Source organism: Cricetulus griseus, chromosome 4 (assembly GCF_003668045.3).
Source record: "Cricetulus griseus strain 17A/GY chromosome 4, alternate assembly CriGri-PICRH-1.0, whole genome shotgun sequence".
NCBI lineage: Eukaryota > Metazoa > Chordata > Mammalia > Rodentia > Cricetidae > Cricetulus > Cricetulus griseus.
This window is the reverse complement of record NC_048597.1, coordinates 110419329-110442747: the sequence shown is the minus strand read 5'-3', so window position 1 is coordinate 110442747 and position 23419 is coordinate 110419329. Positions and strand designations below refer to the sequence as shown.

The 23419-nt window shown below is 42.2% G+C and overlaps 1 protein-coding gene across 1 annotated transcript in view; it reads left to right on the top strand.

Annotated features, from left to right (window-relative positions):
* Galnt17 (polypeptide N-acetylgalactosaminyltransferase 17) overlaps positions 1 to 23419 on the top strand; it is a 390566-nt gene that overhangs the window by 146640 nt on the left and 220507 nt on the right. Inside the window, exon 2 of the mRNA XM_027416099.2 lies at positions 4752 to 4935. Within this exon, the coding sequence (XP_027271900.1) occupies positions 4752 to 4935 (184 nt within the window). The remainder of the gene's footprint in view (positions 1 to 4751; positions 4936 to 23419) is intronic.

Genomic DNA, 23419 nt, shown 5'->3' with positions numbered 1-23419 from the left:
CCAGCTGGCCTTTTTCAAGTTGATTTCTCTGTGACATTCATTAGCATCCATCTTACTCTTTATGATTATAAATTCATTATTATATTCACTCTTCCTTTTGATGACTTCTCAGGGCGTGTGTGTGTGTGTGTGTGTGTGTGTGTGTGTGTGTGTGTGTGTGCGTGCGTGCCTGCGTGTGCATTTTACTGTGTGTACATGTGTGCAAATGTGTGTGGAAAACAGAGGTCAAAATCAGATGTTTTTATAGAGACAAGGTCTCAGGTTGGAATTGGTCAAAAAGTCCAGGCTGACTTGCCAGTAAGCCCCAGCGATCTGCCTCCTCAATGCTGGGGTTATAGCTTCGTTCCACTGTGCCTGGCCTTAAAAATGATAGTCCTAGGAAGAAAACACGGGTCCTTGTGCTGTAAATGCTCTACAGCAAAGAGCAAGGGGCCCTTTTGGAATAGAAGCATTTCCAGGTGCATGTGTGTGTTGGTTGATATTGTGGGTCAAGTTGACAAGATCTGGAATCACCTAGGAGACACACCTCTGGGCATGACCGTGATGAGGTTTCTAGACTAGATTAGCTGAGGAAGGAAGACCCAGCTTAAATGTGTAAGTACCATCCCACTGATGAAATCCCAGACAGAAGAGAATGGAGAAAGTAAGTTGAGCACAGCACTCACCTCCCTCTGTTTCCCCTGGGATGCCACGTGACCAGCTGCCTCACACTCTGGCCTCCATGCCTGCACCTCTTGGTGGACTCAGCCTGTAAGTCAGAATAAACCCTTTCTTCCTTGAGTTGTATTAGTTATGTATTTTGTCACAGCTGGGAAGAGGTGACTGATACAGCAGTGTCATCTCAATGGATTTTAGTGGCAACATTCTGGCACAAGACTAACGTGTCCTTCATCTGTGGACTTGAGCTCTTATTCGTCTTTGTCGGTGGTTTCTGAGAGTTTGCTAAGTGAACACATTAAAATCCTGAGGAAATTTGAGCTGCCTTGTTGCATCTCTCTGACAGAAGAAATTGGGGAAAAAGCACATGGACCACAAAATATGTAATTCATAGTTGTCACATTGTGCTGGGAGGCATGGTGGGTTTTCTTTTGTGTGTGTTTGTAGAGTTGCTAAGTGGAGTCTTTCATCCTGGGAAGAAATCATGCCACAGGGGAAGAAAAAAAAACATTGCATTAAGGACCAAATTCCCTGCATGTCCTTGGTCAAATGGGCATGCATTCTTAATCTTTATTTCTATGTTATTTTTGCATGTTTGTGTGTGTGTGTGTTCATGTACATGTGGTGGCATGTAAAGGTCAGCCTTGGTCATCATTCCTGAGGTGCTATTTACCTTGATTTTTGAGACGGGATCTCTTACTGGGGCCTGGAGTGTCCTGAAATGGCTAGGTTGTGTGGTCAGTGAGCCATGCCTGCAGCTCCTCACTAGGGGATTCTAGGCAAGTGCTCTATCACTGAGACATGCCCCCAGCCCCTCACTGGGGAATTCTAGGCAGGTGCTCTACCACTGAGATATGTCATCAGCCCCTCCCTGACAGATGATAGGCAAGTATGCTACAATTGAGCCAGATACCAGCCCAGTTCTTTTACATCAACAACAACAATAATAATAATCCATGCTTCCTTTCTAAGTATACTCGCTAAGGGAATGCTGATTTTTATGAATATCTGTTTCAATTTTGTTTTCCTGGGGAACTTGGATTCCCCTGTGCCATACATCAACCTTTAGTTAATGATCAACCTATCTCTCCTTTCTCAGCCGACTGTTTCCATTCCCCCTTTAACACATCTTGGGAGTTTCCCTTTCTTATAGGTTTGTCATTTTATGCAATTTAAAATAACTTTATTGAGTCTTTCACTGGAAAGTTTTTATGTGTACCCTTATGTTTTGTTTTGTTAGAAACACAATGGCTCATCACAAGAAGGCCATGTATTTGTGGCTTTGTAAGGGTGTTTTATAGATCTCGTAGTATTCAGCTATTGACAGCATCCTGTGATCCCAGCTTTCAGGAGACCTCTGTGTGTGTGTGTGTGTGTGTGTGAGAGAGAGAGAGAGAGAGAGAGAGAGAGAGAGAGAGAGAGAGAGAGAGAGCATATCAGCTCTATCACTTGTCATCAGTCTATATCTCTATATAGCTACCTAATCTCCTGTTGATCATGCATCTGTATTTATATATCTATATTATTTTCCTATGTACCTATCAATCACATATCTATCTACCTGTTATCTGTCATCTATTTATCTGTTGCCTGTCAATCATCTATGTATATACTATCTGCCATCTATTAATATTTATCAAGTATATGTCATATCTATTATCTGTCATCTGTCTATCCATTATGTATCTATATGTCCATTATCTAGATAGCTATAATCTATCACCTACCTATTATCTATCATATTTCATCTATCACCTATCTATCATCTATCTACCTATTTATCATCTTTCATATCTATCAACTATCTATTAATCATAAATCTATGTTCCATCATCTAGACAGTTATCATCTATCTGTCTATCTACTCTATGTGGTATGGCCATCATGCATGGTCACTTTATTCTTCTTATTGCCAAGTACCCCACTGTATGTCAACATTACATTTTGCTTACATTTGGGTAACATGCATAAAGAGCCATTCATTTGAGTTTTGTGTGAATATACACATTTATTTTTCTTTGATGTACACCCAGGAGTTGAGTCCATTGACCTTATGGTCACTGTGCTTGTCATGTTGAAGAATTGCTAAATTCTTTTTCATTTTCCATTCCTCTAGAAATGCTCTATCACCAGTGATTTTATTTTACTTATTTATGTTTTCTGAGCTGTGTAGTCCAGGCTGGCTTTGAACTCACACTCCTGCTGTCTCTGCTTCCTGAGTGATGGGATTACATTTGCTCACTGCCTTGCCTTGGTACCAGATGATCTTAAAATCAAAGCTAAGTACTTGTGTTTGAATAAGGAAGCTGTTTGAGTAAGGCAAAGATGATGCTAAGTCTTTTTTTCCACATCAAATTAGACTGTGCAACTGAAGACAAACATTTAGGCAAGAAGAGAACATCTCAGTTGGTGGGGTTTCTTCTCTGATGGGGATGCTAAGAGCTGAGAGTCCGAGTATGAGAAAAACACACTAAACCACAGGAACCATTCACAGGCTAAACAATGCTGCTCTAGACTGGACCAAGCTGCTTTTGATTTTGATGTTACATGAATGCATTCCCATTTTTAGCAATGCCTGAAATAGATGGTGCACCTTGGTGTTTTGTGATGCTGAACCTCACAAGACACAAGAAGAGTTGTTGGCTTTGACTTGCCCAGGGACATCTTCCTATGAAGTTTGGGTTCACTTGGGATCAATAACTGCCTACCCTTAAAGCCAAAGTGATCTATATTCTTGCTATCCATAGTGGAAATGAAGGGCTGGGGATGTGGCTCAGTGAGAGAGCACTTGGGTAGAATCACCTGGTGAAAGTCTAGGGACCTAGACCAGCAGTAGAGTACCTGCCCAGAATACTCCAGAAAGAAACTGAGTATGTGATTCAGTGATAAAAAATCATGCAGTATGTCAGAGGCACTGATTCAATTTTTAGGATTCCAGAGTATGTGCATGTCCTGATTCAATTTTCAGGACTCCAGAGTGTATGCATACATGTATGTACATACTTGTGAGCACGTGTGTGTGTGTGTGTGTGTGTGTGTGTGTGTGTGTGTGTGTGTGTGTGTATGATGTGTGTGTGTGTACTAAGTGGCTTGTACATTTGCAATCAGTGAGAGCCATAAGCACAACTTTTCCTAGCTAAGTTATTCAACCTCTCACAGCTCTGTAGTCTATACTTACTCCTTGAGATCTTTATGGGATACTGTGACAATGGATAGGGACCTACCAACATCCAGGGGGCTACAGCTGCTCATAGAGGGTTGCCATGGAGGGCTCCTTCTTTGTGTATTGTAGTTATCATATTATGGGCTTTTTTTTCTCTTCTCTGATTTATCCTCAAATACTTGGTGTTTCTCTTTGCCACTGAGATGGAATTTAAATAAAACCATTAGGCGAAGAGTCACATCAACTCCTGGCTTGTGCTTTTAGCTCATGGGGAAATTAATCTGTTCTTTCCTAGTTCAGCTGCAGCAATACTCCCCACTCACACACCTGCAGCCTGGTAGCTCCCTGATGTTTATTAAGTGTGTGAGATCCCTGGAACCTTCCCCTTCTGCAGACCTAATCTGGCTGTGATTGTCCCAAAGAGAAAAGGGAGATGGGCACAGATAATGCCCTGCATTCATCCCAGTTTTTGAGTTCTTTGTGGTTTTCGTTTCTCCAAGTCTTGGTGGTCTCTGATTCCATGTGTTTCCAGTAGCTATTCATATGTGAACCCCAGAGCTCAGCATAGCATAAACCTTTCTCTCATAGAAATATCTTCAGTATCACATGAACTGGATACTTGAGGTACATCCCTGAAATGCCAGCATGCAGGAAGATAAGGAGTTCAAAGTCATCCTCAGCTACACAGTGAGTTCAAAGCCAGCCTGCTACATCAGACCCTGCCTCTGGATGCATATTCTCCAAACATATATACAGGATATGTAAACGGAGGTCAGATATTCTCCAAGCATATAACAGGATATGTAAACTGAGGTCATAATTTTCTGTGTTAAGATGTGTTAAAAAAATCTTAATTGAAGTTCCTTTGGGGTTGCATGATATATGTAGGAAAGGTGTTTTAGAATAACTTTCTCCTCCTCCTCCTTTTTAGGGTTATCCAAATCACTCGGGCTCATCGAAGGGTATGGTGGGCGAGGCAAAGGAGGCCTTCCTGCCACCCTTTCCCCCTCTGAAGAAGAAAAAGCCAAAGGACCTCATGAGAAGTATGGCTACAATTCCTACCTCAGCGAAAAGATCTCCTTGGATCGATCTATTCCAGATTATCGTCCCACTAAGTAAGTTACAGCTGAGCTGGCTAGCTTTGACTCAATCTATAATATTTTCTCATCTATTTCTAAGCACAGAGGGGTCCTCTATTTAGTTCTGTCTCTTCTATAATCAGTCAGTCAAGGACTTTTGTTGCTTAGGAAACATTAGCTAAATAAAAAGTTAAGGGCTGATGATGTGGCTCAAATGATATCGTGCTTGTCTAGTATGGGTTCTGGAATGAAGTCCTGGGCTCCATCCCCAACACCATAGGTGTGGTGACACTCACCACCTAATTCCAGCACTGGAGAGTTGGGGCCAGGAGTATCAGGAACTCAGGACTGAGGTAGGAGGCCAGCCTGAGCCAAGCAGTTAGTTTGAGACCATCTCAGAAAATAAAAAAGTACAAGTGTTATAAAACTAATTTTTTAAAAAGTATAGAAAGATTCTCAATACAAAAGGTTTTAAATTGAAAATATCATTATAGTATCCTTACCTAAACATGATAATTGTTGAAGTTTTAATATCTATCATCTTTTATCTCATCATCATTCATCGATATATATTATATATATATATATATATATATATATATATCTTCCTTCCTACCTATATCTGTCATCCACCTGTCTATCCTCTATCTGTTGAACTTTATTTTATGTATTTGTTGGTTTTGGAGACAATGTCTTACTGCATGTAGCTCAGGCTAGTTCAGACTTACTAGGTAGCTCAAGTTGGCCTCAAACTCATGATCAATCATCCTGCCTCAGCTGCCCCCACCCCTTATTGGGTTACAGACCTGAGCCAGTATGCCTAGCATATTGGTAATATTATATATTATCATGTACCAGTATATGACAACATTAAAATATTATCATTGGGTCTGTTTTCTATAGATTATGAGTAATTGATGTATCAGTTTTGTCTTTTTTTATTTGACATCATAACACAAGCACATGTATAAATAAATGTCTATGTTCCTGTGTGTGCACATTTGTGTGTAGGGGGTATACAGGCAAGTGTGTACATGTAGATGTGAAGGACAGAGGTACAGAGGTAAATGTCTGCTATCTTATCTTATTTTAATCTTATTTTATCTCTTTCTACCTTAGATTTTGAGTCAGAGTCCTTTAGTGAATGTGAAGATCCCCGACTTAGCTGGCCTAGCTGACTGGCCAGTGAGTCCTAGGGATCCCCCTACATGATGCCAGGCTTGGCACTTTCATGGGTGCTGGGGATCAAACTCAGGTCTTCATGCTTTCACAGCAGCTGTTTAACCCTCTGAGCCATCTCTCCAGCCCCACAAGCTTTTGATATAACTCAATGTGATCATTTTGTTCATAATTAGAAATTTTAGCTGTTTTCGATGTTTGATTGTTACGTGTAATCCTTTTCTCATTTGTGTTTATGTATTGATCTGGAGTTTGCTTCCAAGCTTTGAATCCAAGGAAATATATTGGAGGCTCTAGATTAGTGAGTGGTTCTCAACATTCCTAATGCTGTGGTCCTTCAATACAGTTCCTCATGTTGTGGTGACCCCACGCCTACCCCAACCAAAAAAAAAATTTTGTTGCTACCTCATAACTGTAATTTTTCTATTGCTGTGAATCATAATGTAAATATCTGTGTTTTCGGATGGTCTTAGGTGACCCCTGTAACAGGGTCATTCCACTTCCAAAGGGGTCATGACCCACAGATTGAGAACCACTTTTCTACATCTATATTGTAGCATTATCTTTCAAAGAATTTTAGCAATTCCTTTTTTGTTGCTATTGGGTCTTTTATTATTATTATTCTTGATAGTTTCATATATGTATACAATGGAATATGGTCATATCTACCCCCATTTACAGGCTCAAACTCTCCAGATATTCTCCCTCATCATGTCTCCAACATCATATCTTCCTCTCATAAGCAATGTGGGTGTGGGAGCACCCACTGGAGCACAGGTAACCTATCACAGTCATCACCTGTGACTCGCTCACACTTAGCAGCCACCAAATGCCACCAGCTCCTCCACCAAGGGTGGGGCTTGGCACCCCTCCCCCATCCAAACTGGAGCTTTGAAAGTCTCTGTTTACTACCTAAGAGCTCACTCTGCTTTCTAAAATCTCCATTTTCTTTAGATTTTCAGTGTCTCCTTCTTATTCCCTTTTAGAATGTGCCCTTGCTTGCAGTAGATTCTTTCTTTCTTTCTTTTTTATCAAATGGGTTTTGTGCAAATCAGTTAAGTATCCTGGTTACTGAGAAAAATAAATTCAAGATAAAGAAAATTATCTTAAATGGATTTAAAATTACAGCATTAGCCGAGAAGCCCGTTAAATCTCCCTCTCTCCGCCTAATAAGCGCACATTCATTTCGAATCACTGGGAAAAATATACATCACCCCCGTTGCATGCTATTTTGTCTTCCTGGACTTGTGTTCTCAGAAAACATCTGGCGGTTTTCACTTCCTGGTGCTTTCTGATTAGCCTTTCTTATTTCCATGTTGGCAAATAAACATGGCCTGTTTTTCACTCTCTGATGAGACTGGAAAGGCCTCCCACATGCGGTGTATTAGAAACGGCTCAATTGAACAGATGTCAGTGAGCATCTACTATGCACCAAGTGATTGGCTGCACCATGGAGATGAAATCTTGCAAGGGACAGTCTTTGTCTACTCACTTCTTGTCTGGGGAGGGCAGCAGGCAGGCTAGGATGTCCTTCTAGTGCAAGGTGATCTATGTGGTGTGAGTGAGACCTGTCCTCCCAGTGCAAGGTGATCTGTGTGGTGTGAGCCCCTGTTATGCAACTTTTCCTGGTAAGATTAACAAATGTCTGTTCTCTCAAGTTAGGGAGACTTTTCTTGTTGCTGTGACAAAATGTCTAATAAGGAGAAACTTAAAGAAGAAAGAATTCATTTTGGCTCACAGTTTGAAGATGCAGTCCATCGTGATAGGGAAAGCATGGCATCAGGAGTGTGAGACAGCTGGTCACATGACATCTGCAGTCAGGAAGCACAGGGAGAGATGATATTGATGCTGACCTCACTTTCTCTTTTTTATTCATGAGATGGAAAGAGAAAGGATAAATGATAGTTGGCAGCCAGTTAGAGAAACTGAGACCTAACCTCCCACATGAGATGGGGTGGAGGTTCATTTTAGTTTTGTTTCTATGGCTGTGATAAATACCCTTATAAAAAGCAATTTAAGGAAGAAAGAAGGGTTTCCTTGGCTTATAATTTCAAGGCACAGTGCATCATTTCAGGGAGTTTAAGGCAAGGACTCAAGCAACTAGTTATGTCACATCCATAGTCAAGAACAAAGGAAAAATATATCTAGCTTATTTGCTTGCTGGTGGTTCTCTGTTCCTTTTATACACCCAGCCATAAAATACTGCCACTCACATTCAAGGTGGGCCCTCCCACCTTAATGAACAATCAAGACACACACAGACATGCCCAAAGGACAACCTGATGTAAGTAGTACCTCAATTGAGATTTTCTTTTAAGGTGATTCTACATTGTCATATTTGATAGTTAAAACTAACCCTCACCAGAATGTTAGAGCAGAAGAATGCAACCTGTTCAGAGCCACAGAGACTAACTGTTGTACTAGCTTTCCAGGGGAGACATGACATGACCAATGTCTCCTCATCCAAGGTAGGGCTATGACACCAGACTAATGTAATGATTCCACTGAAGGCCAACATGGTCAACTGATGAGTTTATTGAGCTTACATTCAGAGCCCAGATGACAGGCTACTTACAGGGGCATGAATGACCCAAGAGCAGCTGTCCCACCAAAAATCCACCCCTTCCATAATGGCTGGCAACCTCATGGACACTGCATCATGAAGACCTGCCTTCATCTTCCACTTCCTAGATAGTCTAGCATCTCTCAAGATCTCTTGCAGCTGGTGGTGAGGCAGAAAGAGTAATGGCTAGCATCCCTGATGATGATCCTAAGAGCCTCCACTCCATCCTTCTGTTAGGAAGTGCTAACACCATTACTATTACCACAGACCTAGCTATCTATCATCTATCACTGTGTTTTTGCCCAAGCCGTTGTCATAGTTACCAGGGCATGTATTATCTCTACTTCCAAATGAAGACAGGATGGTCCTATCATTTCTGGAAGAAAAGTCATATACAACCTCCCACCCAGGACTAGACAGTTTTTTCTTATGGCTGAATGTGGGTATGAATGAGAGAACTGTAGTCATATCCCTATTCTCTGTTGTTCTAGTTTCTTTTCTGTTGCTGTGAGGAATCATTCTGACAAAAATCAACTGGGGAGGGAAAGGTTTATTTCATCTTACACTTCCAAGTCACAGTTCATCATCCAGGGAAACCAGGGCAGGAATCCAAGGGAAGAGCTCAAAACAGAAATGCTAGAAAGAGAAACCACGAGGAGCATCATGTGCTTGTTTGTTGGCATGTTCATACTTAGGTACAACCCAGGACCACCTATGTAGGAAAGGTGCTGCCCATAGTGGGCGGTGCTCTCCTACCTATGTCAATGAATAATTAAGACAGTCCTCCCCACAGAAATGCCCCACAGGCCACTCTGATCTGGCTGATGTCTCAATTGAGGCTTTCCTCTCCCTTTACTCTAGGACCTGTCAAGGTGACAAATTAAAGCTATCCAGAACACATCTGGCTAGCCAGAGCCTGTCCCTGTCCTTTACTCTCTGAACTCTAGTTTATTGAGGTAGCCTATGTCAGGATATACTCAGTGGAAAGACTTTCCAGCCTTGTGACTTCTCAAGGCTCGCACACAGCTGTGTGTAAAAGTTTACAGAATCTACTTGGCAGAAACCAACCCAGCTTAAGGAAAAGGCCAATAGATGACAGTGGGGGATGATTCAGATGGAGTTTAACTACAGCCATTCTATACGAATAGCTGTGCTGAGTTACCCCCACTCTCACCTTGTGTGTGTGTGTGGTATGTGTTCAAGTGTGTGAGTGAGTGCATGTGTGTGAGGGGGATGCAGGTAAATCTCCAGTCTCGTTCCTCAGGAGTTTTCCACTTGTTTATTTGAGGTGGGGTCTGTTACTGGGACCTTGGCTCACCTATATTAATTAGTCTGACAAGCCCTAGGAGTCCTCCTGTCCCCACTTCCTCAGTGTAGGATTACAGGCATGACCACCACTCCTGGATTTCTGTGTGGGTTTTCATGATCAGACTTAGGTCCTTAAGGCTGCGAGAAAAGCACTTCATTGACTAAATCATCTCCACAAGCCTGCCAGACTTACTCTGAGATACAAGAGATAGAAGCCCCAGACATCCCATCAAAGAGTCTGTTATCAACAAATGAACATAAACAACAATGACAACAACAAACAAAACCCAAACCTTAACAATAATAGAGGAAGCAGAGACTTTAGGCTTTAAAACTACAATTGACTTCCAGGGATCATAGGATGCTTTGTTTACAAAATGAGAACATTTTTGTTACAGAAATAACCATAATCAAATAAATCCCATAAGTTTAAAATTGAGCAAAAATAGGCAAGTCTGTGAAGGATTGGAAAATAGCATTGAGGAAATCATTTGGGTAAGTAGTGATGAAAGGAGTTGGGAAAATTGGAGAGAGGAAAAAATGCAGCTCTGTGCACCTGTATCACCCCTCATACATGGATGGGGGAGTGTGAGGAATGTCAGAGCGGGAGGATGGGGAGAAGTGTTGTAATGTACTGTCACATGGACAGGAGTTGGCTGTTGCCCACATGAGTTCACTGTAGCTGTGGTTGCCTGCAGACTATGGAGTCAACAAGAAGTCAAATTCAACTAGGCAGCAGTAAGTAAACTCTTTGGGTTAGAAATAGAAAAAAAGGTAGTGAGGTCCTGTGTGTATAGGGAGAACATACATGTTGCCAAGTGTCTTCATTTTGTGTTTGATGCTGTCAAAAGACACTCTGACCAAGAGCAACTTGGGTGAGGCATGTTTACTTGACTTACAAACCCTCCATCACTGAGGGAAGCCAAGGTGGGAATTTTATTATTCTACATGGCATTACCTCTTACCAAGATACTTATATCACAGCCAAGAATTGAAGAAGAAACCATGGAGGGATGCTGCTTATTGACTTGCTCACATGGCTTGCTCTGCCTATTTTCTTATAGTACCAGGGCCAGACCCACAGTGAGCTGAGCCCTCCCATACCAATCATCAATCAAGAATTTGCACCACAGACTTAGCTGCTGGTCAATCTGGTGGGGGCATTTTCTCAGTTAAGGTTCCCTCTTTCCAAATAGCTCTTGCTTGTGGCACATTGATATAAGACTAGCGAGCTCACCAAATAAACAGTAAAGCCATGGCTGAGGAGATGCCTCAGTTTGTAAGCATGAAGACCTGAGTTCAAATCTTCAACATATACCCAGAGCTGGAAATGGTAGTGCATATCTGTGTAGAGGGAGTGGGGACAGAAGCCCTCTGGATTTTCCTCACCAACCACTTGAGACATTTGCTGAATTCTAGATCCAGTGAGAGACCCTGTATTAAAAAGTAAGGTGGAGAATCTAGAAAAAGACATTCAGCATGGATCTCTGGCTACCATCTGTACATGCACACTTTTACTTACACACACACACACACACACACACACACACACACACACACACACACGTACGTGCACACACAGGGTTTTTTTTCTTAAATAATATCAAACAAAAACAAGACCTGGCACCTTAGTCATTGTTGTTCACAAAAATAGGGAATACAGAAGTGATACGAAATATTTTATATAGTTTATACTCTATTTTAATAAAAATAAAAGTTCAATTAAGACAAAATATAAGTCTGTAGAATTTCAGTGAAACTGTAATAGAAATGCAATCATGTACTTATGTACACACACACACACACACACACACACACACACACACACACATATATATATAATGTTGGCTGGCAAAACGGCTCGTGGAGTACAGTCACTTGCTGCCAAACCCGGTGACCTGAGTTTTATTCCTGCAGCCCACATAGTAGAAGGGGAGAACCAGCTCCTGCAAGCTGTCCCCTGACTTCACACACACACACACACACACACACACACACACACACACACACACACAAATAACTGTAATAAAAATAAAGATTAATATTATATACAAGAAAATTAGATACAGTGAGGGAGATTAAAAACTTTACTGAACAATGCTAGAACATATTCTCTTGTTTATTTTTGGAAGCTCTTTGTGGGATAAATCTCAAAGTGGAATTTGGGGTGACTTGAAGAATTGCCCACAGCTATACAAGATAAACAAAGTCACCCTTTGCAAGTTCTGAGCACCACACAAAAAGTGACCAAATTAACCTGTGTTGTCTGCAAATTAGTCCCCCCTGTCAAAGAGTGGCAAGGGGCTTACCCCTGGCTTATGCTGCTGTGAAAATGAGCCCCTGGGTCCAGGGGAGAGAGAGTTGCCTGGGGTTAGAATTTCTTCTCTTTTCTAAGGAAGTGGTCTCCCATTGGGTGGCATCCCGTGTTAAGTCCCCCCAAAAGTTCTCACAAGGGTTGTGTTTTTGGGAGTAAATTAAAGTCGATGGATTTCATTACAGTTTTAAGCAGAACTCCAGTTGTTTTAATTCTAACTTCACTTGAGAAAATTGTTTTCCTAATAAATATGAATGATTTCCTAGGTAGTTGCAAAATTAACCCCTTGCTTGTCAAATCTCATTCCAGAACTATTTTTTCCCTCTTTATGTGAATTCTGTAGATCCTTTTCTACGGCTTGGACAGGTACTTTAAATTCATCTGAATCTGGAACTGTCACTCTCTCCCTTTTTTTTTTTTTTTTTCATTTCCTGAGTGCTTTAAAGCTGAGGAAGATAGCAAACCTCCCAATGCTTATAAATATTCCATGCTGGTTTTGTCTTCTCTGATTGTCTTACATTTCACCCTCCATCCATAGAGAATTTACTGCAGAGTATGACACAGGTTTGTGAGCTTTTGTTCCAAATATCTGTACATATTTATTTATTTTTACAAAATGGCCTTTTCAGAGTAATTTTGTAAGCCATCCCATTTCTCTCCTTGGGAGGAAGGGAATGCATTGCTTTTGATTTTTTTCCACACAAGTGGTTTATTTTCCAGGTTGTCCATATATTCTTTTGGTCCATATCTCTTATTTTTCCTTTTCCATTTTTGTTTTAAAATAAATTATTAAAAATGGTTACATGACTGACATCCCCTGGTTGTCAGAAAGGAGCAAGCCATAGCTAGGTTTGTAGGACATCAACGAGGGTGGGAGGGCACGTGGGCTGTTTAAAGTGCTTTGGGCCAGGTCCAGAAAGAGAAAGATAAGAGATGGAGGGGTCCTAGGAGCAGAAGAGCCCTGTAGAAATGACCTTATTTTTACTGGTGTGTCTTATTTGTTTAATTCTGTATTCAACACAACAGTCGTTGTGTGTTTATGGAGTGTGGGGTGACAGTTGTTTGGATGTATATGTGATGATCAAATCAGGGTAGTTCAGACTTGCTAAACATTACTTGTGTCTCCAGGGGACCCCCAGACTCCTCTTTGCTGGCTCTTTGTGAGAAGTGTAATGAATCAACTGTTTGTGGACACTGCTGCAGTGTACCAGCCAGTCTGTATTGTGTGGAGGTGGGACTGGAACCCAGAGCCTCACACAAGCAGGCAAGTGCTCTGCCAGGGAGCTGCATCCCTAGCACTTCTGGTGTGCGTGTGCGTGTGTGTGTGTGTGTGTGTGTGTGTGTGTGTGTGTGTGTGTGTGTGTGTGTGTGTGTGGTCAGAGGACACCCTCAAGTCTTGATCCTCAATCTTCACCTTATCTGAGGTACAGTCTCCCACTCTTCACCTCATTTGCTGGCCTTGGAGCTTCTGGGAATTCCCATCTCTAGCTCCTATCTTGCCGTGGGCACACTGGGACTACTGGCAGGTGCTATAATCTAATACTGAATCACACTCCTAGCCCCACACTGGGGGATTCTAGGTGGGTGCTCCATCACTGAACCACACTCTTAAACTCAGCTTTGCGTGATATCCGGGGATTTGAACTCAGATCTTCAGACATATGCAGCAGCCTGCAAAACCATCTCTTTAACCCACTTGACTGAAGTTTTCCTTTGGTTATTTCATTCATTAATTTACCGAGTATGCTTGTGTACACATGCACACATTTGCATCTTGGTACATGTGTGCAGGTCAGAGGACAGTTTGTAGGTGTTGGTTCTCTCTACAATCTCCATGCAGGTCCTGGAGACTGAACTCAGGTCACAAGCCTTAGTGTCTTTCCCCAGCCTCTTTGGTAACCACTTTTTTATTCCCTATTTGATGAGACCATGTCCATGTGTAATTGAGAACATGCACTATTGGCCTGGCGGAATCTGGCTTATTTCTCTTGACATGTGTTTTCCACTTCCTTGCAACCATTAATAGAATTTGATTTTTCTCTGGATGCGTATACCATGTAGATATACCACATTGTCTACTCGTGGCAATGTACAACTCATTTGATTCCATGTCTTGGTCCTCTGCAAGAGCAGTAAGTGCTCTTGACTACTGAGCCATCTTTCTAGCCCTCTCCTACATTTTCTTTTAGTATATGTATGTTTTACATTGAGGCCTTTGAGCAATTTTCAATTTTGTATGTGATAGGAGAGGAGACTCTAGCTTCATTCTTCTGCATGTACACAGTGATGCCCATTGAAGTGGTCATTTTTTCTCCAATGTGTATTTTTGACACTTTGGTGGGTAGTCAGGTGGGCCTGGTGCTACAGGCCTGTGCATCCCAGCCACTCAGGGGCTGAAACAGATAAATAGAAAGGTCAAAGCCAGCCAGGGTTACAAAGTGAGTCCAAGACCATACAGGGAAAAATAGTAAAACATCGTCTTAAAATAAAAAGGAAACAGAGTTGGGAGTGTGGCTCAGCACCTGCTTAGAATCCACTAGTGAGGGGCTAGGGGTGTACCCCAGCAATAGGGCACCTACCTGCCTAGAATCCCCCAGTGAGGGGCAAGGGGTGTTGGTTAATCTTAGATTAGTATAACATGTGCCATAGCTCTGGATTCCATCTCCATAACTGAAAAAGAGGGATGGGGAGGAAGAGGAAGAGGAAGAGGGACTTCCCCAGAATCAACAAAATATGACAGCCAACTGCATATGGATGAAGAGGTCCACACAGAAGCTTCTAGCTTGAAAGTTGAATTTGCATTTGTGGTACTGGGGACTGAGTTTCGGTTTTCCCATGTAAAAATGAAAGCACAGGAACCCTGAGCCATCATCCCCCAGTGTGATGGCTCAAGCTCAGGAATGTACAATGGAAGTGTTTTTTTCCTTATTGGGAGTAAGGATCCTCCCAGGGTTCAGATTTTATGGAGAAGATAGTGCCTCTGCTTGTCCACGGTTTCTCATGGTTACAATTTCCTTGAGATGACCGCATGGGGTGCATCTGTCCAGCTTCGTTCACTATTTGCCAATATGTCTGAGTAAGGTTGGTGACTCCAGCATCCAGCCATAGTGTTATAACTCTTAAGTTTTATCCCTTGTCCGGATATACCATTCAGGTAGTGCTGTATTTATTATCTGGGTGTTCAGTTATCCATAATTTGGGGGAGGGACCAGCTTGGTACAGGGAAATTTGTCTGCTTATTAAGGCTGTTGCTGAGACTTCTGTGCAGATTTTCATACCATGTCTCCCTGCTCTGTGTGTGTGTGTGTGTGTGTGTGTGTGTGTGTGTGTGTGTGTGTGTGTGTGTTATTGATGAGCAGTTCTTGCTGCTGTTATCTCTAGTTTCTCCTTTGGCCTCCTGTTTAATAAATCCACAGGTCAGGGTTCTTTGGAATTCATTTTACTTCACCAAGAAAGGGTCTTCATTCCTTTTATTCCCTCCCCTGTTGCAGATTCCAGCCAATCATGTCCCAGCTATGTTCATTTTGTTCATGAGTGTGTGAGGCATCTGTGCAATGTCACTGTGCTGAGCATCGGTGCATGGGTGTGCATGGGTGCATGGGTGTGCATGGGTGCATGAGTGCATGAGTGCATGCAGGTCAGGGTCTAGGCCGAGCACGGAGGATGGAGTCACACAAGCACAGGCAGTGTGGATTGGTTACTTGTCTCCTTACTGTGACAAACACCTGACAAATGCAATTCAAGGAGAAAGGTTTTTTCTGGCTCATAGTTGGAGAGGCAGGGAAGACAGCCACAGAAATGTGAGGCAGCTGTTGCATGCACAGTCAGGAAGCAGAAACAGATGGATGCTGGTGCTCAGCTCACTGTCTCCTTTTTATTCATCCTGGTACCCCAACTCATGGAATGGTGCCCCATACATTAAGAGTGGGTATTCCCACTTCACCTAGCCCAGTCTAGACACTGGCTCATAGACATGTCCAAAGGCTTGTTTCTATGGTGATTCTAGAGTTTGTCAAGCTGACAACCTCTATTGACCAGGTATTTTCAGTGGTGTTGCTGGGCCCATGTGGATTGCAATGCTATGTTTCAATGGGATAAGACTTTCCAGATTTTTTTCTCCCATAAATGGCATGCATGATTATGAAACTTGTGACCAAGCCCTTTCTGTCTCAATCATATCTCTGGTAATTGGTGTACCTTGGTTAGTTTTCCTTTGCTGCATTTTTTCCCAAGTACTAGGGGGATTCTTGGCAGGTCTCACCCTCAATGGGGGATTCTGGGCAGGTGATCTTCCACTGAACTACATTCCCTGTCCTGCTCTAGGAAATTCTACGAAAGCACTCTGCCACTGATCCATGCCCCTGGCCCCTGGTTTTCACATGGCTTCAAAGTGACTTACAGAAGGTGAAGCATCGTAGGTACTACTTTCTCTTTCACAGACACTCACCCAGAGGGAAGCTGTCCAATAAATACTCACTGGTTGAAATAATAAATAGGTCCAGGCTCAGGAGCCTGTCTGATTCACTGAGCACGATAATTATTCCCTTTTATTGACTGCCTTTTATGTTTTTGTCACTGTGCTGCATGTTTTATTGATCTCATTTTAATTTAACCACTCTCTGAAGTAGCTGTTACCATCTCTGTTTATAAATGAGGCAAGGGGAGGGAGCCTGGAAAGGTTCAGAAGCCTGACTTAGGTCACACAGGTACTGTAGAGCTCTCTGACCCATACCCACCTGGGTGTTGTGTGAGGCTGTGTTGAAGGCTTGTGAGCGATGCCTTCCCCCATCACATAGCCTCTCCAAAACCAGCAATGCCTAACCTCACCTCCCACATCTGAGGAATGGAACCTTCTAACCATTCTGGTATTGAGGACCTTCCATGCCTGCAAAATGGAATCTTCTACCCACACTGCTATTGCCAGACAGGAAAGAAATTCCGAACCCTAGAAGAGACAAGAATTTCTTTGCAGAATCTACCCTCTCTCTTTTTCTCTCTGTTTCAGTCTGTTTGGCTGTTCCTCTGTTTCTGTCTGTCTGTCTTTGTGTGTCTGTTTCTGTCTGGCCGTCTCTCTGTCCCCCTCCATCCCTCCCTCTGTGTGTGTGTGTGTGTGTGTGTGTGTGTGTTCCACTGCTTTAATTTTCTTCTGTTGATCCCTTTTAAGTCATCTGAGTCAGCATCCTAATAACAAAGGGGCTGCATGTGAAATCTGATGAGTTATATGTAGTTATATGAGTTATATGTAGTATGATAGAGTTCGAACTATTTACAGGACATGATACTTTTTATTCAGCTCAGGAAAAACAATAGCAATGATACTAGGTTTAGGAAATGTTTCACAGTGGAATTCATTTAACCAAGAGTTCTGGGATGGTTAATCTTTATTGTCAACCAAATTTAGAATAGCCAAGGAAACACATCTTTGGGAGTGTCTGGTTCTAAAAGGTTTAACTGAGGAGGAAAGATCCCTGTAGGGAAAAAGGGCCAGCCAAAGAAACACACCCTGAGTAGATCCAAAGAAACACACTTTGGTCCTGAAACCAGAACCAAAGAAATGCACCCTGACTCTGAAACCAGTGCCAAAGAAACATACTTTGTCCCTGGAATCAGAACCAGTGAAAGAAATACACCCTGGCCCTAAAACTAGAGCCAAAAGGCTAAAAAGAACCAGTGAAAGAAAACACATTGGCCCTGAAACCAGAGCCAAATCTGACCCTAAGCCTGTGCAGAAAACTAACCAATCTCTGAGCCATCCTAAACTCAGGAATTGAAATCTGACCAATGCCCATCCGGGAAAAACTCCGCCCCCTAAGAATCCCTATATAAACCCTGTGTCTGTTCAGCTTGCAGCTTTTAGCTCCTTCCACACTGGCAGAGGCAGCCATTCTCCTGGATTCTTCTTCCCAATAAATCTCTTGAAGGTGAAGACCTTCTTTTGGGTCCAGGCAGAGCAGAGTGAAGCCAGGCAGTATCACTTTTGGGGAGGAGAGGGTGGCGGGGGTAGGGGACCTTCTCCTGGCAGAGTGGAGTTGTTATACTCAGATCTCTACTCTCAAGGGGAGCAGAGCTGAACTGTAACAGCTTTGCTGGGGAAACCCTCTCCTGCAGGAACAGAGCTGATATGCTGGAAAAACCTTCCCAGCTGGGGAAACCCTGTGATGCTGGAGCAGAGCTGATAAACTGGGGAATCCTTTCCCTAAATTAGGGCTGTGAGCTGCTGTGCTTACTGTGACCTGTGGTATTCCTTGGCTCCCGAGCTCCAGGATACCCTTCCATCCTGAGCTGTGTAACACTCAGTATTTTGTGACTCCTGAGTGCCAGAATACCTGTTCCATCTGATCCACCCAAACATTTACATTCCACCCTAAAATGAGTGGCACCACTCTATCAGCTAGGATCCTGAATGAATATAAAATGAAAAGTGATCTGAGTGTTAGCTCTCTCTCTCTCTCTCTCTCTCTCTCTCTCTCTCTCTCTCTCTCTCTCTCCTTTCCTCTCTCCTCCCTCTCTCTCTCCTCTCTCTCCCTCTCTCTCTCTCTCTCTCTCTCTCTCTCTCTCTCTCTCTCTCTCTCTCTCTCTCTCTCTCTCCTCTCTCTCTCTCTCTCCTCTCTCTCTCTCTCCTCTGGGGACACTGAGTGCCAATCTCATGTACCTAACATGTAGCCATTACTGCAGGAAGTAGGATTTGCAATTCATTTATCATATGACCTCAAACTGATGCTGGAATCGAAGAACTTCAGTACTTGATGGTAACATTGCAGGCTGTTGTGTAGCAATGTTTACATTATGTCCTGGAGGGAGACTCATTAAGACTCAGGGAGTCAACAATTTACTAGTCTCAGGAAGTTTCTGAAACTCACAACTTTGTATCCATTGAAGATGGCTGGGGTGAGGAGAATCTCCCATCCAATCTGCTTGCAGGGAGCTTCAGGGATACAGCTTTTGTGAGTCATTACCCATGCTGGAGGGGGATTTACAGTGCAGACAAACATGCCTTTGAATTGTGAATTGTTTGTGCTTTTGTAAATAACTCCTCATTTGTGTTCCCATAAATAAGTCTAATACACTCATTGTTGGACTTTGGTAGAATTGTTGATTTGGTCTGTCATTGGTGCCCTCTCTGTCTAGTACCAATAGATGTTTGTTCAGGTCTGCTCAGGAAAAGTCACCCAAAAGACAGATTTGTCTCTGTGAGGGGGCATCCACTCAGCTCATTACATACTCAGTAATCCTAATGTTTTCTGTTCATGGGGATTCCAGCAATGGAACCCACAACTGGTGAGTTGGTGTGTGTGTGTGGGGGGGGGTTCTTAGTGTATCACTTCTCATTGCAGTATTATGCTCTGTGTGGGGGGGGATCTTTATCCTAAACTAATGCTCTTGTGTTTACCTCCCTGCACTTACCCAAAAGAAATACTCTCCCATAAACATTTATGTCCTAGTTTCCTTTCTGTTGCTATGATCAAAAGAAGGAATTTACTTGCCTTACACTTTTAGGTCATAGGCCATCATGGAAGGAAGTCCTGACAGGACTTGAAAGTCAGAAACCATGGAAAAATATGGCTCTCTGATAGGTTCAGGCTTAGCTAGCATTTTTTTTAATGCAACCCAGAACTACCTGCCCAGGGAATGATGCTGCCCACAGTGGGTTGAGTCCTCCTATATTAGTCAGTAATCAAGACAAGTCCCACAGACACCGCCACAGGCAAATCCAATTAGGCAATTCCTCAATCTAGCATTCCTTTCAGATGACTGTAAGATGTGCCAAGAGGACAAGTAAAGCTAACTGGGTCAATACCTTCCTCTACCCAGAGAATAATCAATAGATCCCAGTGTCTGTAAGCATGGCAGATGTTTTATGTATAGAGACCTTCATTATTTGTGATTTGCAAATACAGTGACGCTTCTTCATTGTGACAGTGAGAGAAAGCCATGGAGAGTTATGAAAAGATGAGATCTGCATCAGTGTCAGACTAGACAGTGACCTGGGCTTCTGGAAGAACAGGAGAGATGGACTAAACTCATGTGTTCATGGGAGCACGATGTGTGTATTTCACACAGATGGCATGTTCTTTTAGTTAACTTAGAAAAAAGAATCTGATCAGCCAACAGGGCTTTGAAGATGAACACAGGGAGGGAATAAAAGATCAGGGCATATGGAGAGAATATATTTGTTCTTGGAAAATCAGGAGAAAATGTTTAATGTCATCCTAACCTCATCTGCATAAAATAGTCTTATGCAGCGAATCAGATGAAAGCAAAAGAAGACGACGTGACTGAACCTGTACTGTTCCTAGTGCCATCTCATTACCAAGAATGTAAGTAATTGAGCTGAATAAATAAATTCAAAATTGTGTCAAGTGGATGAATTAAAGTCATTGTGCCTTGGGGATTTCTATAGCGGTAGATGTTGTGATGATAACATAATGTGATATGTTTCTAGGGGTAGTGCTTTTTCTGTATAGTTGACCCCTGGTTAAACAAAATAGCTTGTCCTAGCTTCGTTTCTCCTGTTGTGACAAAATCCCCTAACTACAGAAGAAACAGTTTACTTCAGCTCCAATTACAGTTATTGTGGGGGATCTAAGTTAAGGTTACCTTCATCTTGTCAAAATTGGGGAAAGAACGAACATACACATCCTTGCTGCTTCACCTCAGATGGCTGTCTCCTCTCTTACGGTACATCAGGACCTCTTACCTAGGGGATGATGCCACCTAAAAGGGGCTTATCTTCCTATCTCAATTAATAATTTGTACAATCCCCCCACAGACATGCCAACCTGATTTAGATAATTCCTCATTAAAACTCTCTTCCAAGGTGATCTAGGTTGTGTCGAGTGACAGTTAAGATTTGCACAGGGCTGTCTGTACCTCTCAAGTGTTTCAGGAGCACATGTGAGTCTTTTTTAGTTGCACAGTCTTATTTACACCATTAACTCTGTAGAAGCTTAAAATCAGCCCTGGCTGATTCATGACATATGCAGCTCCACTCCACACACAGAACATCTGGGGATTGAACTTGGGTCATCAGTCTTGGTGCCAAGTGCCTTTACCAGCTGAGCTGTCTCACTAGTCCCCTACTATGGCTTTTGTAGATTTGAATCACTTATATGATTCAAAGATAACCTTGTTGACCACAGCCCCTGGTGTGGTTTCTTTAGTGTGTGTTTTTGTGTATTTGTGGAGGAAGGGGAGTCCTGACACCTGACTTTGGGTCTGTCTGGCTATTTAGAATTACTCGGGTTCCTTTTATTTTTTTTTTCCCCGTCCCTACTGATTGTCCAGGGGCTGTGTTTTCTGTCATCTTGTCTTCTCTCAATGCAATGCCTGTGATCATGTTCACTCACTCACAAGCCATCATTACTGAAGATAATTGATATACCAGGTAACTTGATTTTTTCCCACATGTTGTCACATCTGAACTGGACTTTCTATTGGTTGTTTTTTATTTTTGTGCCCCCCCCCCACGTCTTGGCTTCTTACTGCCATGCTTCCTTCTTACCATGCTGATAATGAACTAAACCTCTGAAGCTGTTAGCAACTCCTAAATAAATGTTTTCCTTTATAAGCTTTGCCATGTCCATATTACCTCTTCATAGCAATAGAACCCTGACTAAGACAGTAAGCAACACAATCAATGATTCAAACTTAATGTGCACAGGACTTTAGATACCCTTGAAAAATACGTATGAAATTTTAAGTCAGTCTGTACACAGTGCAGCCCAAAAGTCTCTGTTCAACAAGGGTCTTGAAGGACTGGGGTTCCTGTGCTCTACTGGCACCAGGCCATGTTTTATCAGCATAGGCTTCAGATTTAGGAGTCTTACGAATTTTGGAATCTTTGTAGGGGTGTTACTGGTTGAGCACCCTAGTTCTGATTTGGGAATAAGGTTATTCAGCATGTGTACAAGAAAATCACTACTGAATAACTAGAAAATTTAGATACTTTGGGAAACTGCCATCATATTTATAAACCTGAATATACCATTTATTAATATGATTCATTTTTAAATTATTTTTTAATTTTTAGAGTATAATTTTCCCCTTCCCTTTTCTTCCTCTAAAACTCTCCCACATACTCTACCTTGCTCTTTCACATTCATGGCCTCTTGTTTCATTAATTAATATATATGTACACATGTATTCATAAATACATAAATACTGCTTGCTCAGTCTGTATAATGTTACTTGTATATGTTTGCATGGCTAACCATTTGGTATCAATATCCAACTGGAATGCTCTTATCTGGGGAAGACTGCTTCTCCCACACTCAGTATTCCTTAGTGGCCTGTAGATCTTTGTGTAGGGTTGTGGTCTTGTGGTCTTTCTTCTGTCCATATCAGCATGTCTATTGTTCTGTCCTTGTTCAGCTCAATTTAGCTGTCATGTTGGCGAGACTTTATCGGTGTAGCCTCTAACATCACTAGGAGTCAATGTTTTACAGCCTCATTCTTCTGGCTCTTGCAATCTTTCTACACCCTCTTCTACAATGTTCCCTGAACCTTGGGTGGAGAAGCTATTTTGTAGATATATCCATTGGGACTGGGCTCTACAACTCTGCAATTAGATTGGTTGTGGTCTTCTGTGATGATCTCTGTCTGTTGCAAAGAGGTTTGGTTTTTATTTGTTTGTTTGGTTTTGATGAGGAATGAGGACTATACTCATCTGTGTGTATAAGGAAAATATTTAGAATGTAGTTAAAGAATTATGATGGTTTAGTAAAGTGGTTGTAGGTTCTCCCCCAAGAACTATGACTTTACTAGCCCTGCATAGTTGGCCAGGTTTCCCTTGTGTTGAAGGAGTCTTGAATCCAGTTACAGAGCTGTTGGTTACTGCTAAAGTAATTTCATTTTTAACTATGTCAATTTATCTGTGTTTGTTTATGCCACATGTACTCATGTGTCCAAGGAAGCCATAGAGGGTGTCAGATCATCTGGAGCTGAAGTTACAGGTGATGTGAACTGCCAGGACTGGGTGCTTGGGAGATGAACTTGGGTCCTCTGGAAGAGGAGCAATTACGCTCAACCACCGAACCACTTCTTCAGTCCTTGTCTTTCATTAGTACATGCTTTCAATAAGAACATATTGGTCACCATCTCCCATGAGTAACAGGTGTTGTTCTCTGATTTCCATGACTGACCAACAGGTTTTTGAC